At 42.2% G+C, this 15,745-nt stretch overlaps 1 protein-coding gene across 4 annotated transcripts in view; it reads right to left on the reverse strand.

Moving 5' to 3' along the window:
* Nucleotides 1-15,745, reverse strand: part of ptprn2 (protein tyrosine phosphatase receptor type N2) — a 247,133-nt gene that overhangs the window by 171,100 nt on the left and 60,288 nt on the right. For all 4 annotated transcript variants that reach the window (XR_011666471.1, XM_071329112.1, XM_071329113.1 and 1 more), the window contains 5 exons: nucleotides 15,171-15,421; nucleotides 4,840-5,275; nucleotides 3,882-4,145; nucleotides 1,282-1,322; nucleotides 112-641 (listed from right to left, as the gene is read on the reverse strand). Coding sequence is in view for 3 of the 4 variants with exons in the window: in XM_071329112.1 (XP_071185213.1) it covers nucleotides 112-641; nucleotides 1,282-1,322; nucleotides 3,882-4,145; nucleotides 4,840-5,275; nucleotides 15,171-15,421 (1,522 nt within the window). In the remaining variant the exon portion in view is untranslated. The remainder of the gene's footprint in view (nucleotides 1-111; nucleotides 642-1,281; nucleotides 1,323-3,881; nucleotides 4,146-4,839; nucleotides 5,276-15,170; nucleotides 15,422-15,745) is intronic.

Genomic DNA, 15,745 nt, shown 5'->3' on the forward strand with positions numbered 1-15,745 from the left:
AAAAACAGGAAAGACATAGTGTTGGAGATAACTGGTCATTGTGAAGTGAGAGTATAAATACATACAGTATATTTGGTAAATAGCAGCAAGTATAATCTTCACCATACTCACTCTGTGTCTGTAATGATGTAGCCAATGTCGCTGTGGTGGTCTTTCCCTTGCGGTGACTTTGAGTAAGCTTTGACTCCCATATGTACCACTTCCTCCTGGAGTCGCATGTCCTTCTTCTGTGGGTCTGCTTGGAGATTTCTCTCCTGTGGTTCTTCTGCCAGGAGGTCCGTCTCAGCCGCCGGAGGAGAAGGAGCTTCCGTACCGTACATCCACCTCTCCACCTCAGAGTCTACCAGGGAGTCAGAACCCTGGACATCCGCCGGTTGGTCTGAGGTTCCATCATCTGGCTGGTCTGGAGCTCCATCCTCTCCTCCCATGGTCATGCTCCTCTCTTCCCAGGGGTGTGGTACAGGCACTTGGCCCTGTGTGGTCCTGCTCCTTACGTTCTCCAGACCCACTGTTCTCTGGCCCTCAATGGAGGGGTTGCCTGCAGCACCACCAGCATCACCAACCTCCAGCTGGGCATCAGAGGCATCACTGAAGGGGTCCATGTTGAGGTACTCCAAGAGCTTACTAACTAAGATTGGGTCCTGTGGTAGGATAATGCAGGTCCACCAATTACAGACCCATTGACTTGAATGGGAATTCCTGTTCTAGTGATTCTATTTCTATGATAGCAACACAGGACTTGTTATCTATTTTACTGCAAAGGTTTTGCCTTATAAGAAGAGATAATCTTCTTTTACATCATTAAGTATTAAAAAAGGGATATGTTTCCATTAAGTCTTAGTGTTTTTAGAAGTAATTCAATGAAAGTTTAACTTTTTTTTTTACATCATAGAGCAACTTGATGTTTCTGCAAATTCTCCACAAATTGCCAATTATTGATGAAAGGACTATATAAAACTAGACCTCTAATGAAAGACTTTTGAAGGTAAATTACCACTCTCAACTCAAGGAACATCAATCTATTGACTATGGTTTTCAAAGAGATTCTTGTGGAAATATCAGTATGCAAATGTTCAAAAAGGTTTTTCTAAGAGCTTTGCGAGTGTAAAACTAGTTTCCTTTCTTGTCCATTTCATATTGAATATCTGCTTGCATAACTTAAAAATAACCCATCTTAGCAACAGTAGTATACTTCATTGAAGTAAGTGTTTGCTTGGACATTTATGTCGCTATTTTGAAACCAGTGTATCTGTTTAAGAGAATAATGTAAATTAGGCCTACCTTGTCATTTGGCTCAGAGTCTGCATCCACCATTTGTTTCCCTGTAAACAATCAGAATGTGAAAGGGTAAAACATTGACAAGAGAAAAGTACTATTGGCTAAAGGCTTTACAGCTAATAACCAAACAACCCAAAACATTTCCACACAGGTTTTGCTTAACTTTCACCCTGGTGATAAATGCAGGTCTACCTTTGTGTCTGTCTGACTATAATCTCTTGCGTACAGACTACTTAACATAAATTGTATCGTAACGTCTGTCGACAGACTGTGTGATGCGACATATACGAGCAACAATTGTTCTGGTGCGTTGGTTTTTCACCACTGGTCATTTGGACAAATGGCGATTTAGCAGGTGTGCACATCTTTGAATTGCGGAAGGGGAGGGGACATTTGGCCCATAGACTTGACTGAAGCTTGCAGAGAGAGCTACCAACCTGCTTCTGCTCCTCGTTCTAGTCTCTTTTCTCATACAGTGCCTTCAGAAAGTATTCATACGCCTCGACTTATTCCATATTTTGTGGTGTTACAGCCTGAATTCAAAATTGATTAAATTGATTTTTTTCATCCTTCTACACACAATACCCCATAATGACAAAGTGAAAAAAAATGGATACAGAAATATCTAATTTACATAAGTATTCACACCCTTGAGTCAATAAATGTGAATACAGCTGTGAGTCTTTCTGGGTAAGTCTCTAAGAGCTTTGCACACCTGGATTGTACAATATTTACACATTATTATTTTTTTAATTCTTCATGCTCTGTCAAGTTGGTTGTTGATCATTGCTAGACAGCCATTTTCAAGTCTTGCCATACATTTTCAAGCCGATTTAAGTCAAAACTGTAACTAGGCCACTCAGGAACATTCAATGTCGTCTTGGTAAGTAACTCCAATGTAGATTTGGCTTTGTGTTTTAGGTTATTGTCCTGCTGAAAGGTGAATTTGTCTCCCTGTGTCTGTTGGAAAGAAGACTGAACTAGGTTTTCCTCTAGGATTTTGCCTGTGCTATTCCGTTCTATTCTATTCCGTTTATTTTTATCCCCAAAAACTCCCTAGTCCTGGCTGATGACAAGCATACCCATAACATGATGCTTGAAAATATGAAAAGTGCTACTCAGTGGTACTGTGTTGTGTTGGATTTGTATTCAGGACATAAAGTACATTTCTTTGCCACATTTTATGCAGTTTTACTTTAGTGCCTTATTGCAAAGAGGATGCATGTTTTGGAATACTTTTATTCTGTACAGGCTTCCTTCTTTTCACTCTGTCATTTAGGTTAGTATTGTGGAGTAACTGTCACAGGCATTAAACTCTGTAACTGTTTTAAAGTCACCATTGGCCTCATGGTGAAATCCCTGAGCGGCTTCCGTCCTCTCCAGCAACTGAGTTAGGAAGGATGCCTGTATGTTTGTAGTGACTGGGTGTATTGATACACCATCCAAAGTGTAATTAATAACTTCATCATGCTCAAAGGGATTTTTATTAACCCATCTACCAATAGGTGCTTTCCATAACAAAGGGGTTGAATACTTATTGACTCAAGACATTTCAGCTTTTCATTTTGAATTCATTTGTAAAAATGTCTAAAAACCTAATTCCACTTTGACATCATGTGTAGGCCAGTGACAAAATATCTAAATGCAATACATTTTAAATTCAGGCTGTAACACAACAAAATGTGGAAAAAGTGAAGGGATGTGAACCTAACTGAATAGCTGGCATGAGATTTTCGTTCTGGGTTGCCTACAGTAGATTAGTCTGACAATGTGAAATATGTCCTGTGATATACAATACATTCAAAACTTTGGATTCAGTTAGACATTTCCTTGTTTTTGAAAGAAAAGCAATGCGTTTGTCCATTAAAATAACATCAAATTGAACAGAAATACAGTGTAGACATTGTTAATGTTGTAAATGACTATTGTAGCTGGAAACAGATTATTTTTTATGGAATATCTACATAGGCGTTCAGAGGCCCATTATCAGCAACCATCACTCCTGTGTTCCAATGGCATGTTGTGTTAGCTAATCCACATACATCATTTTAAAAGGCTAATTGATCATTAGAAAACCCTTTTGCAAGTATGTTAGCACAGCTGACAACTGTTGTTCTAATTAAAGAAGCAATAAAACTGGCCTTTTTTAGACTAGTTGAGTATCTGGAGAATCAGCATTTGTGGGTTCGATTACATGCTCAAAATGGCCAGAAACAAAGTACTTTCTTCTGAAACTCGTCAGTCTATTCTTGTTCTGAGAAATTAAGGCTACTGAAGCAGCAAACTTTGTGAAAAATAATATTTGTGCCATTCTCAAAACCTTTGGCCACGACTGTAGATATTCCATAAAAAATCTGCCGTTTCCAGCTAAAATAGTCATTTACAACATTAACAATGTCTACACTGTATTTCTGATCAACTTTGAAAAACAAGGACTTTTCTAAGTGACCTCAAACTTTTGAACGGGAGTGTATATTGTATATAAGTGAAATGTTGTATGACTTGTGATGTATTTATTATACAGTATGTAGCCCAGGAATGTTGCCAAGCAAATTTCCCTATGGGACAGGAAAGTATTCATGAATGAATTATTTCATTCATACCTTGAAGCATAGCATCTTGCTCCAACAAGTCCTCTTGGTCCTCCTCATCCTGGTCCATGGAATGCAGGGGCTCTCTCTTCATCTGCCTGTCCCGTATGTGTCCCACGAGCCTGGGCTTGGCTCTGGCCTCGGGCCCCTCCTCATCCACCACTTGCAGGGCACCAGAGATTATGTCTGCCAGCTGGTTCAGGTCTTTACCCATCAGATCGTCCATGTTCACTCTCTGCCTCCCCAGCTGGTTGACCACTTTCAGGATGAACCGCTCTGTGGGAGAGGGTAGAAAGGAAGAACATAAATATTTTTCATCCTATTTTCAATATATGGTATATTGGGTGGTGTAAATTATGTCGAATGTTATACTTGATTAGACATAGTTTATTTGACAATGTTTAAATGTTAATAGTAAAATGGCATGTTTGAATCAATGGCAATTTTTCAATGTCATGCCATCAACCTAAATAAAGAGCTATATTGAAATTAAATCTTCAGACAGCGCAATGATTCCTGCCTGAACAGGGACTCCTAATGGTATATGAGGGGTAATGCACTTCAGTGATTAGAAGTCTACCACCCAGACGCTTACCTCAATATACCTTGCTTAGCTTTGGAAGAAATCAGTGTACGTTTCAGCAGAGCTATGACATTGATCAGCTTCCATAGCCATGTGTAGACTAACTACAGTAAATAACATTGAATATCTGAAAGTAACTCCTCTAAACCTTTCTTACACAAGCTGTATGTGAAAGTACATCCGGAGTGAGGTTTGGTTTATGTAGGCTACAGTACATTCACATCGGATTTTGAAGTTCACAGAAGCACGGTTGCCTCTAAATGAATAAAATAGCATTAGAAAAACGTAGAAAATGTTTGCGTGGACCCTCTACAAATTAATCTGAAGTTCACAGAAGCACACAGAACAGCGCAAACACAAATCATTGTGGTAAAAAGAGGACCTTACCATCCACCGTACTGAGCTGCTCCTTGGGCACCTGATGGTTGGACGCAGCCTTGAAAAGAAGCCTGTCTATGTTGGGCCTTGGAGGTTTGGAGCCACTGCCACCAAGTCGTGTCTGAGGTTCTACCTGACCACCAGGGCGTACATAGTTGACAGAGTAGAGCTTCCCCTTGGGTTCCACCACTGATCCCACCACTGCTCCTGGTACTGGGCGGCTCTGGGTGTGTGCTGCTCCAGCCATGTAGCGCTCAAGCTGGGCAGCCAGCCCCGTGGCACTCCCCCTGGCCCTCCCTGGCTCCTGGCTGGAGTAGGCTGTCTCCACTGGGGATCTCCAGCTCCCTACAGCCCCCTGGGTGAAGACCTTATCCCCCTGGGGTGGACCTGCAGACTGCAGATTGTAGAATGTAGACTTCCCCTTCTTTGGTTGTAAGTCTTCATTCTGTAACACAACCATGTTTTTTACTGTCTATACAATTTTTGCTGTATTTCAATCACCAGTGACAGTGAATTCACATTGCATTTAAAGGACGACTGAACCAAAAAAAAGCAACAGTCTATGTGGCATCGATATAAGTCAGAAACTTTTATTCTATTGTCAAAATTGACTACAAAGTGTAAATTAAATAATTTTGGTCACAAACTCACCCAAAACGTAGATTTGCGAGATAATTAGGAAAAAAATGTACGATAAAAGGGTACCGTAACAGTTTTCCTTGGATTGGATTTATTTAAATCCTGCCCACAGCTGGCAGCACCCAAGTCATCATTAGCGCAGATGCACGCTACCCGATCGTAATGGTCAATATGGTTTCACATTGGATATCCCTATGGGGCTAGTTAGGCACTATCAGTAAATTACACAACGTACATGGGACAATATTTTAAAATGTCAATAGTTCAAAATTTCAATGACTTAAAAATATCAAACCAACTATAAATTGTAGAAATTCATATACAAATATTGAACATGAAAATATTGTCCCATTTACATTGTGTAATTTATTCATGGCCCCTAACTAGCCGCACAGATAGGCTATCCAAAGTCCAACCACGGTCGCACACTGGCCGGCTGAAGCTAATTGGCGAAAGAAGTTGGCTAGCTTGCTAGCTTGTCCAGGCTACTTTTAGACACAAGACCTGGTTAGACTGTTTAAAGTTATCTAGAAGGGTGAGGGACTGTAACTGTGTACTGTTTTGGCAGAGTGAAAGTACAAATGCTTCCCACGTTCGAACACAAACACACAAGAGACACCCACATCAAAGCACGCCTCCAAGACCCAAATCTCGTTATCAGTCTCGTTATCAGTCTCATTTCCTAATGAGGAGAATTGAAACCGAGGTTTAATCCATAAATTCAGGCCCATTTCACAACAGGGTCGTTCCACCTCAAAAATCACAAGAGGATGTCGACACCCACCATCTCAGATTGTTGTGAAATTGTTTCTGGAGTTGGTAACAGATGCGATTAGCATTCCTGAAACAATGTTTTGTTGAAATATAATTTGACCCGAGAAAAATAATCTAATTGATTCTGGATTCTTGACATAGCTTGACATATCTACAGCTGTGCATATCATTCTTAGTTGATATTGTGTAAAATATCCCAGTTGTTAATCCCCCCCAATAACATAAATGTTAATTGTTTGACATTGTACTGCATTGTTAAAAGTTTGGACACACCTACAGTACTCATTCAAGGGTTTTTCTTTATTTCCATGATTTTCTAGATTGTAGAATAATAGTGAAGACATCAGAACTATGAAATAACACATATGGAATCATGTAGTAACCAAAAAAGTGTTAAACAAATCAAAATATATTTAAGATTTTAAAATCTTCAAAGTAGCTACCCTTTGTCTTGATGGCAGCGTTGCACACTCTTGGGATTCTGTCAACCAGCTTCACCTGGAATGCTTTTCCAAAAGTCTTGAAGGAGTTCCCATATATGCTGAGCACTTGTTGGCTGCTTTTCCTTCACTCTGCGGTCCAACTCATTCCAAACCATCTCAATTCGGTTGAGGTCGGGTTATTGTGGAGGCCAGGTCATCTGATACAGCCTCCACTCTCCTTCTTGGTCAGCCTGGAGGTGTGTTGGGTCATTGTAATGTTGAAAAACAAATGATCGTCTAAGGGCAAACCAGATGGGATGGTGTATTGCTGCAGAATGCTGTGGTAGCCATGCTGGTTAAGTGTGCCTTGAATTCTAAATAAATCACAGACAGTGACACCAGCAAAGCACCCCCATGCCATCACTCCTCCTCCTCCTCCATGCTTCACGTGAGGAACCACACATGCAGAGATAATCCGTTCACCTACTCTGCGTCTCACAAAGACACAGTGGTTGGAAACAAAAATCTCAAATTTGGACAAAGGACAGATTTCCACCGGTCTAATGTTCACTGTGTAGGGTGCCGTCTTTCGGATGGGACGTTAAACGGGTGTCCTGACTCTCTGAGGTCATTAAAGATCCCATGGCACTTATCGTAAGAGTAGGGGTGTTAACCCCGGTGTCCTGGCTAAATTCCCAATCTGGCCCTCAACCATCAAGGTCACCTAATAATCCCAGTTTACAATTGGCTCATTCATCCCCCTCCTCTCCCCTGTAACTATTTCCCCAGGTCGTTGCTGCAAATGAGAACGTGTTCTCAGTCAACTTACCTGGTAAAATAACGGTAAAATAAAATAAAATAAAAAAATTGCTCGTGTTTCTTGGCCCAAGCAAGGTTCTTCATATTATTGGTGTCCTTTAGTAGTGGTTTATTTGCAGCAATTCGACCATGAAGGCCTGATTCACGCAGTCTCTTCTGAACAGTTGATTTTGAGATGTATGTTACTTGAACTGTTTGAAGCATTTATTTGGGCTGCAATTTCTGAGGCTGGTAACTAATGAACTTATCCTCTGCAGAAGAGACAACTATGCGTCTTCCTTTCCTGTGGCAGTCCTCATGAGAACCAGTGTCATCATAGCGCTTGATGGTTTTAGCAAATGCACTTGAAGAAACTTTCAAAGTTCTTGAAATGTTCAGATTTGACTGACCTTCATGTCTTAAAGTAATGGACTGTCGTTTTTCTTTGCTTATTTGAGCAGTTCTTGCCAATATATGGACTTGGTCTTTTACCAACTAGGGCTATCTTCTGTATACCACCCCTAACTTGTCACAACACAACTGATTGGCTCAAACGCATTAAGAAGGAACGAAATTCCACAAATTAGGGACACCTGTTATTTGAAATGCATTCCACCTCATGAAGCAAATTGAGAATGCCAAGAGTGTGCAAAGCTGTCATCAAGGCAACGGTTGGCTACATTGAAGAATCTCAAAAATAAAATATATTTTGATTTGTTTAACACTTTTTTGGTTAATACATGATTCCGTGTGTGTTATTTCATACTTTTGATGTCTTCACTAATATTCTACAATGTAGAAAAATATTAAAAATAAAGAAAAACCCTGGAATGAGTAGGCGTGTCCAAACTTTTGACTGGTACTGTATATTATAATATTGTTTTGTATCTCAAAATCAAAGTAATGTCGTTAACCTTAAAAATCTAAATGAAAATTATTAAAAATTCAAAGATAAAATTCAACCAGAGAGCACCCTTAGATCATAAGAGAAGGCTGCACTTGAGCGTTGAACTCAACTCACAGTAAATGGCTAGGCCAGCTATGCTATGAAACGACACACTATTGCAGACTTTGATATTACCGGCTGCAACTGATATGGTGAAAACAATGTGTGGGGAGGCAGAGGCACAGAAAACTCACATCAATGCTTTGTCAGATAATACTGTTAAATTAATAATTTACGCTATTGCTAGCAATCAAGACACAATTCTGATTGAATGACTCAAAAACTATGAGGGGCGAGATACGCATGCATTGACTTTTGTTCGCTATACATGTTGGGGGATGCTATTTACAAGGACATATTGTTCTGTCTCACGATTCCCGTGCATGAAACGGCACAAGGGCTGTTCAGTGTGCTGTGGGGCTATATTGACGAAAAACAGATTCCATGGGATCGAATGGTGGAATTTTACACAGATGGGGCTCCATCTATGGCGGGATGGCGGGATGGCGGGATGGCGGGCAGGCCTCTGCACTTTAGTCATGAATGTGTCTCCCTCTGCCATATGGATGCATTGTACGATACAACGAGAGCAATTGGTGGCAAAAGAGCAGAGCACAGAACTCGGAGATACACTGAGTATACAAAACATTAAGAACTCTTTCCATGACTGACCAGGTGAATCCAGGTGAAAGCTATGATCCCTTATTGATGTCACTTGTTAACTCAGTGTGGATGAAGGTGAGGAGACAGGTTAAAGAAGGGGTTTTAAGCCTTGAGACAATTGAGACATGGATTGTGTATGTGTGCCATTCAGAGGGTAAATGGGCAAGACAAAATATTTAAGTGCCTTTGAACGGGGTATGTTAGTATTTCAATTTTATTTTATATAGCCCTTCGTACATCAGCTAATATCTCGAAGTGCTGTACAGACACCCAGCCTAAAACCCCAAACAGCTAGTAATGCAGGTGTAGAAGCACGGAGAGTTAGTAGGTGCCAGGCGCACCGGTTTATGTCAAGAACTGCAACATTGCTGGGTTTTTCACACTCAACAGAGTCAACATGTGCCAGCATCCCTATGGAACACTTTCGACACCTTGTAGAGTCTATGCCCCGACGAACTGAGGCTGTTCTGAGGGCAAGGGTATACGCAGTGTATACTGCAGCAGGTAACAGCAGGTACCTTCGATTGTAAACTACATCAAAACCACATCCACTGCGTGCACACCTGTTCACATAACTATGTGGAGATATGGGATCAGAGTATGACAATGTTCTATTTCACAACGAGGCTTGGTGGCTATCGAGGGGGAGTGCTAGAAAGATTTTTCACATTGAGAGAGGAACTGTTGTTATTCACAATGGATGTAAAAAAAAAAACAGACTCGGTTGACTTTCTGTGTAATGAAAAGAAAATGTGTCTCCTTGCCTACAGTATGTAACAGACATATTTTGGAAACTGAACGAACTGAACGCAAGCATGCAGGGGAAATACAAAAACATTCTACAGATGAGTGACCGACACAGTGGATTCAGAGGAAAGAATTGTTATTGGAGAGAGAGTCTTTCAAAAGTGAACCATGCCCCCGTCCGTCGGCTGTGCATGTTTCTAACAGAACACAGCATCAGTTGGTGACCACTGCTCACCTCCAACGCTTGGAAGAGCACTTTCGGATCTATTTCCCAATCTGTTTGACTGTGATCCTGGCTCAGTTGACATGCCAGTAAGTGAAATCGAACAGCTGATCGAGCTGTCATGTGACTGATCATGTGACATTCACAGGTCAATACCGAGGAGTTTTGGTTCCTGACTCTAAGGGAATAGCCTGGCGTCTCCCTGTGAACATTAATGCCGCGTTCAAAACAACTGGAACTGGGAACTGGGAGTTCCCAGTTCAAGACAACTGGGAAATCTGAAATACAACTAGCTCCAACTGGGAAAAATCGTTTTGAACGGTCATCCAACTCGGAATTCCAACTCTGGAACTCGGGCCTCTTTCTAAAGCTCCAACTTTCCAACCTGAAGATCACTAACATCATGATTGTTCTTGAAAGCACTATAAAACCCATGGTACCTTTCGCCAGTTCATATCTGGTGAAGCTGGATTCAGTGCTCTAGTCTGCATTAAAACCAAATATCGATCCTTGCCTTGGGCTTCAGGCTTCTGTATATAGTTTTTTTTTACCCAAAGTTGGAATGGAAATGTTGTGATCTATTTAATAAACACAAGAGTCCAGCAGAATGGATAAAAGAGCGTGGCGGTATAGCAGGAACAGCACCGTCTAGTGGTCAAAACCAGGTACTTTTACACTACTTTATGGTAAATAATGCTTCACAACTTCAATAAATAATTTCTCTAAACAGGGGAAAAAACATCAGCAGATTCACAGGGAATACATTACATAGTATGGAGAAGCAATACTTGAAGCCGCAGTTTCATATTACTTATTAAACATAGAGAACTGATTTGGGTGCAATCAATTAGCTTAATTTCTCCAAGATAAAATCTAATTCCAACAAAATAATGTTTCAAGAATGCCAATCCCACACACTTAGAAAAAAATGTGCTAAGTAGAACCATACAGGATTTTTCGGTTTTTCCCCATAGGGGAACCAGGGGTGCTGGGTAGAACCCTCTATGTAGACCTCTTCAAAGAACCCCCTGTATATGGTTCTACATAGAAACCTTTATGAACTGTTCTGCCTAGAACCCTCTATAAAGGGTTGTACCAATAATAATTGTATAATCTAAAAGGTTCTTCCTAGAACCGTCTATGAATGGTTCTACCGAGAACCCTTTCAACTTGGTTGTACAGTCGTCTCAAATAAAACTGTGAAGGACCACGGGGTTACTCTGGACCCTGATCTGTCTTTTGACGACCATATAAAGACTATTTCAAGGACAGCTTTTTTTTCCCATCTTCGTAACATTGCAAAAATCAGAAACATTCTGTCCAAAAATGTGGCAGAAAAGTTAAAGAAAAGTTAATCCATGCTTTTGTCACTTCTAAACTAGACTACAGCAATGCTCTACTTTCCGGCTACCAGGATAAAGCACTAAATAAACTTCAGTTAATGCTAAACACGGCTGCTAGAATCTTGACTAGAACCCAAACATTTGATCATATTACTCCAGTGCTAGCCTCTCTACACTGGCTTCCTGTTAAGGCCAGGGCTGATTTCAAGGTTTTACTGCTAACCTACAAAGCATTACATGGGCTTGCTCCTACCTATCTCTCCAATTTGGTCCTGCCGTACATACCTACACGTATGCTACGGTCACAAGACGCAGGCCTTCTTATTGTCCCTAGAATTTCTAAGCAAACAGCTGGAGGCAGGGCTTTCTCCTATAGAGCTCCATTTTCATGGAATGGTCTGCCTATCCATGTGAGAGACGCAGACTCGGTCTCAACCTTTTTTATTGAAGACTCATCTCTTCAGTAGGTCCTATGATTGAGTGTATTCTGGCCCAGGGGTGTGAAGGGGAACGGAAAGGCACTAGAGCGACGAACCGCCCTTGCTGTCTGTGCCTGGCCGGTTCCCCTCTCTCAACTGTTAGTCTCTGCCTCTAACCCTGTAATGGGGGCTGAGTCACTGGCTTACTGGTGCTCTTCCATCCCGTCCCTAGGAGGTTTGCGTCACTTGTGTGGGTTGAGTCACTGACGTGATCTTCCTGTCCGGGTTTGGCGCCCCCATCGGGTTCGTGCCGTGGGGGAGATCTTCGTGGGCTAAACTCAGCCTTGTCTCAGGGTAGTGAGTTGGTGGTTTGAAGATATCCCTCTAGTGGTGTGGGGGCTGTGCTTTGGTAAAGTGGGTGGGGTTATATCCTGCCTGGTTGGCCCTGTCCGTGGGTATCGTCGGACGAGGCCACAGTGTCTCCCGACCCCTCCTGTCTCAGCATCCAGTATTTATGCTGCAATAGTTTATGTGTCGGGGGGTTAGGGTCAGTCTGTTATATCTGGAGTATTTCTCCTGTCTTATCCGGTGTCCTGTGTGAATTTAAGTATGCTCCCTCTAATTCTCTCTCTTTTTCTCCCTCCAATCCCAGAGAACCTGAGCCCTGGGACCATGCCTCAGGATTATCTGGCCTGATAACTCCTTGCTGTCCCCAGTCCATCTGGTCGTGCTGCTGCTCCAGTTTCAACTGTTCTGCCTGCGGCTATGGAACCCTGACCTGTTCACCGGACGTGCTACCTTGTCCCGGACATGCTGTTTTCGACTTTCTCTCTCTACCGTACCTGCTGTCTCTAACTCTGAATGCTCGGCTATGAAAAGCCAACTGACATTTACTCCTGAGGTGCTGACCTGTTGCAACCTCTACAACCACTGTGATTATTATTATTATTTGACCCTGCTGGTCATCTATGAACGTTTGAACATCTTGGCCATGTAGTGTTCTAATCTCAACCCGGGCACAGCCAGAAGAGGACTGGCCACCCCTCAAAGCCTGGTTCTCTCTAGGTTTCTTCCTAGGTTCCTGCCATTCTAGGGAGTTTTTCCTAGCCACCAAGCTTCTACATCTGCATTGCTTGCGGTTTGGGGTTTTAGGCTGGGTTTCTGTATAGCACTTTGTGACTGATGTAAAAAGGGCTTTATAAATACATTTGATTGATCTAGTGATGTTACGTTTGATAGTGGAGCTCCGAGGCATGCGTCGGAATCACTAAGCAGCTAACTTCGAAAACAGTGTTCCGATGACTTTACCAGCAGTACGTCATCAATGGCGTCCGAAGCTTCGTTTCCCCACGTGCTTTTTCAAACCGTGTGTTGCACAGCGGTTCCGGTGCTTTCTCCGATTCCAAACGCCAACCTCTACTGCACACCGTACTTACAAGTATAGTCGGGATTTTGTACAAAAACCTTCACCTGACTGGTAGCTTAGCCGGCAGAGTAGGGAACCATGGAACATTCAGGGACATGAGCGTATGAGGTCGAATCCCTTGAAGACACATTCTTTTGAAAATTATTTTATGCGAAACCACACTTTCTGCACTGTTCTTCAAACAATTTGTTTTATTTAGTATAGTATAAGGTTCTGTCTGAAGCATCCTACAAAATGTTTTTGAAAAATTGTCAACTTGAAGGCAAAAAAGGGAAGCATGATGTACAGTAAGACGCAAACCTGGTATTCCAACTGATTATAGGCTAACAAAGCCAATGACTGACCACAGTGAAGAAAAATGATGTCTATTTGAGGTTGCAGGTTGCATTCAGAATGACTGTCAGGGTAGGGAAGATTGACTAGAACAACCATCTCAGTTAGTTTAGAAAACGGTATGTTATTTATCTTGGTGTAGCATAAAACGTATCAACCAATCAATGTACATGCAAAAACCCAGATATCATAGTAAAACAAATAATTCAGAACCCTTTGACTTACAAAGAACCCTTGTCTTCCAAAAAGGGATCTTCTGATCAAAAAGGTTCTTGATAGAACCCTATCAGTCCACTGTTGGACTGATAGTTCCCAGTTCCCTGTTGGAACCCTGTTTTTAAGGAGTGTAACTACAGAAACAACTTCAGTACAATCTGGCTTGCTGAAATGATGTGGAACGACTCAACAGACCTAATGTCTACATGTAATGTTATACAGTGATCGGGGGAAGGGGAGGCGAAATCATCAGTGTTATGACAGGTTTCTGATATAAAAAAGAAGCCGCCTAGGCTTGGGCACGCAGGACAGGATATGAATAGATTTATTTCAAAGACAACTGCCCTTGAAAATTGCATATAGAAATTCTGAAGGAGATAGTGTCACTCAACAACCATTTTATACATTTTCACAACAGACTTGGTAAAAACGCTTATCTCCCCATCAAACTGAGCACCACTAGCTTCTCATAATCCAACCCAGAAACTGCAAAATTAAATCAGTAGATTCAAAACAGTGGTGGCTGCTGAGGGGAGGACGGCTCATAATAACGGCTGGAATGGAGTCAATGGAATTGTATCAAACATATTGTTTCCATTCAAGCCATTACTATGAGCCGTCCTACCCTCAGCAGTCTCCACTGATTGAAAAGCAAGACATTTGACAACGACAAGCATTAACAATGTTATGGGTAGATACATTGACACAATAAACACAAGGGTAAGGCCTTAGACTACTGGGCCGTGATAATGAGTGTGTATGCTATCTTCCTTCTTTGTTTTGTTCTGTCCTCACCATGGCATTAGAGAGAGATAATGTGATTCTCCCCAGCGCGGGAGTATTGGGAGACCCTAATGGCATTAACCCAGCGGGATGGGCCTCAGCCATTCATGCTAACCATGTTTGTCATCCACTATCCCACAATGCAACAAAGAACACCGCCTCGTCGCGAAGGTGGGTCCTGAACTCCTCAACTCTGGATGCCATCATCGCTATGGTAAAACAGCAAAAGGAAGTAGCGGGGCAGCTCTGGGGTTGGCTGGGATGTGGGGCGTTATTCATGCAACCCCACAGGGTCCTGCCTAAAATACGGTGATGAGATAGAGATAGTAAAGGAGTGATAGAACCCCCTTTCTAAATGAGGATCATCCATGCTCAGCGGGATAGATGACAGGAGAAAAAGGAAACAAAAGCAGTGCAGAGACAACGTAGCTGCCCCCTGCTTATATGGTTTCTTCCTCATGCATTAGGAGAGAAAGAAAAAAATAACATGGAGGCCCTGGTTAACCAAAGATGAGGCCTCTCTCTCAATGGTCCCCTAAAGCTACCAAATGCAGGTGGCTTGGGAACTCTTCCCCTTCCATAGAATGGCTTCTCTATCGGGCCCTTACCTGAGTGAGGGGCCCCTCTCGCTGGAGCCCCTGGCGAGCAGTGCCAACAGACTGGGGAAGGAGACCCAGCTCTTGAAGGTACTTCTGGATACTCCTGCTAAGTTTCACCTCCCCCGTCTTCAGCTTCCTGTCTCCACCATAGCGTGTCAGGGAGGCAGAGGGGGGATCTGGCCTTCGGATGGGAACCTTGTGTAGCTTGGACAGCTCTCTGGAGATCACATGCTGGGTGGTGGCATCCTGCCATGTCAACCCTAGAGATGGAGTCGAGTAAAGCGATGTTAAACCATGGTCATATTCATTAGTGTACACAGTAGCAAAACATTTTGCAATTGTAAATTAAAACAAGCGTTTTTATTGGACAAGTGCAGGCAGTCCCTCCCCGTTTCTGTCCGTTTTCTTCCGTTTGGTGTCTAGTGTATACGACCCAGAATACCAACACATATCATTCCCCTTTGTTATAAATATAAAATTAAACACTGTTCAAATAAAACACAATTCTATGGGACAACATTGAGACATCAACAAAACGGAGGGCCACGCAGTCAGTGTACACAGTAACGTGTAATTATCTGGCC

The sequence above is a fragment of the Salvelinus alpinus genome, chromosome 10 (assembly GCF_045679555.1).
Source record: "Salvelinus alpinus chromosome 10, SLU_Salpinus.1, whole genome shotgun sequence".
NCBI classification, from domain to species: Eukaryota; Metazoa; Chordata; class Actinopteri; order Salmoniformes; family Salmonidae; genus Salvelinus; species Salvelinus alpinus.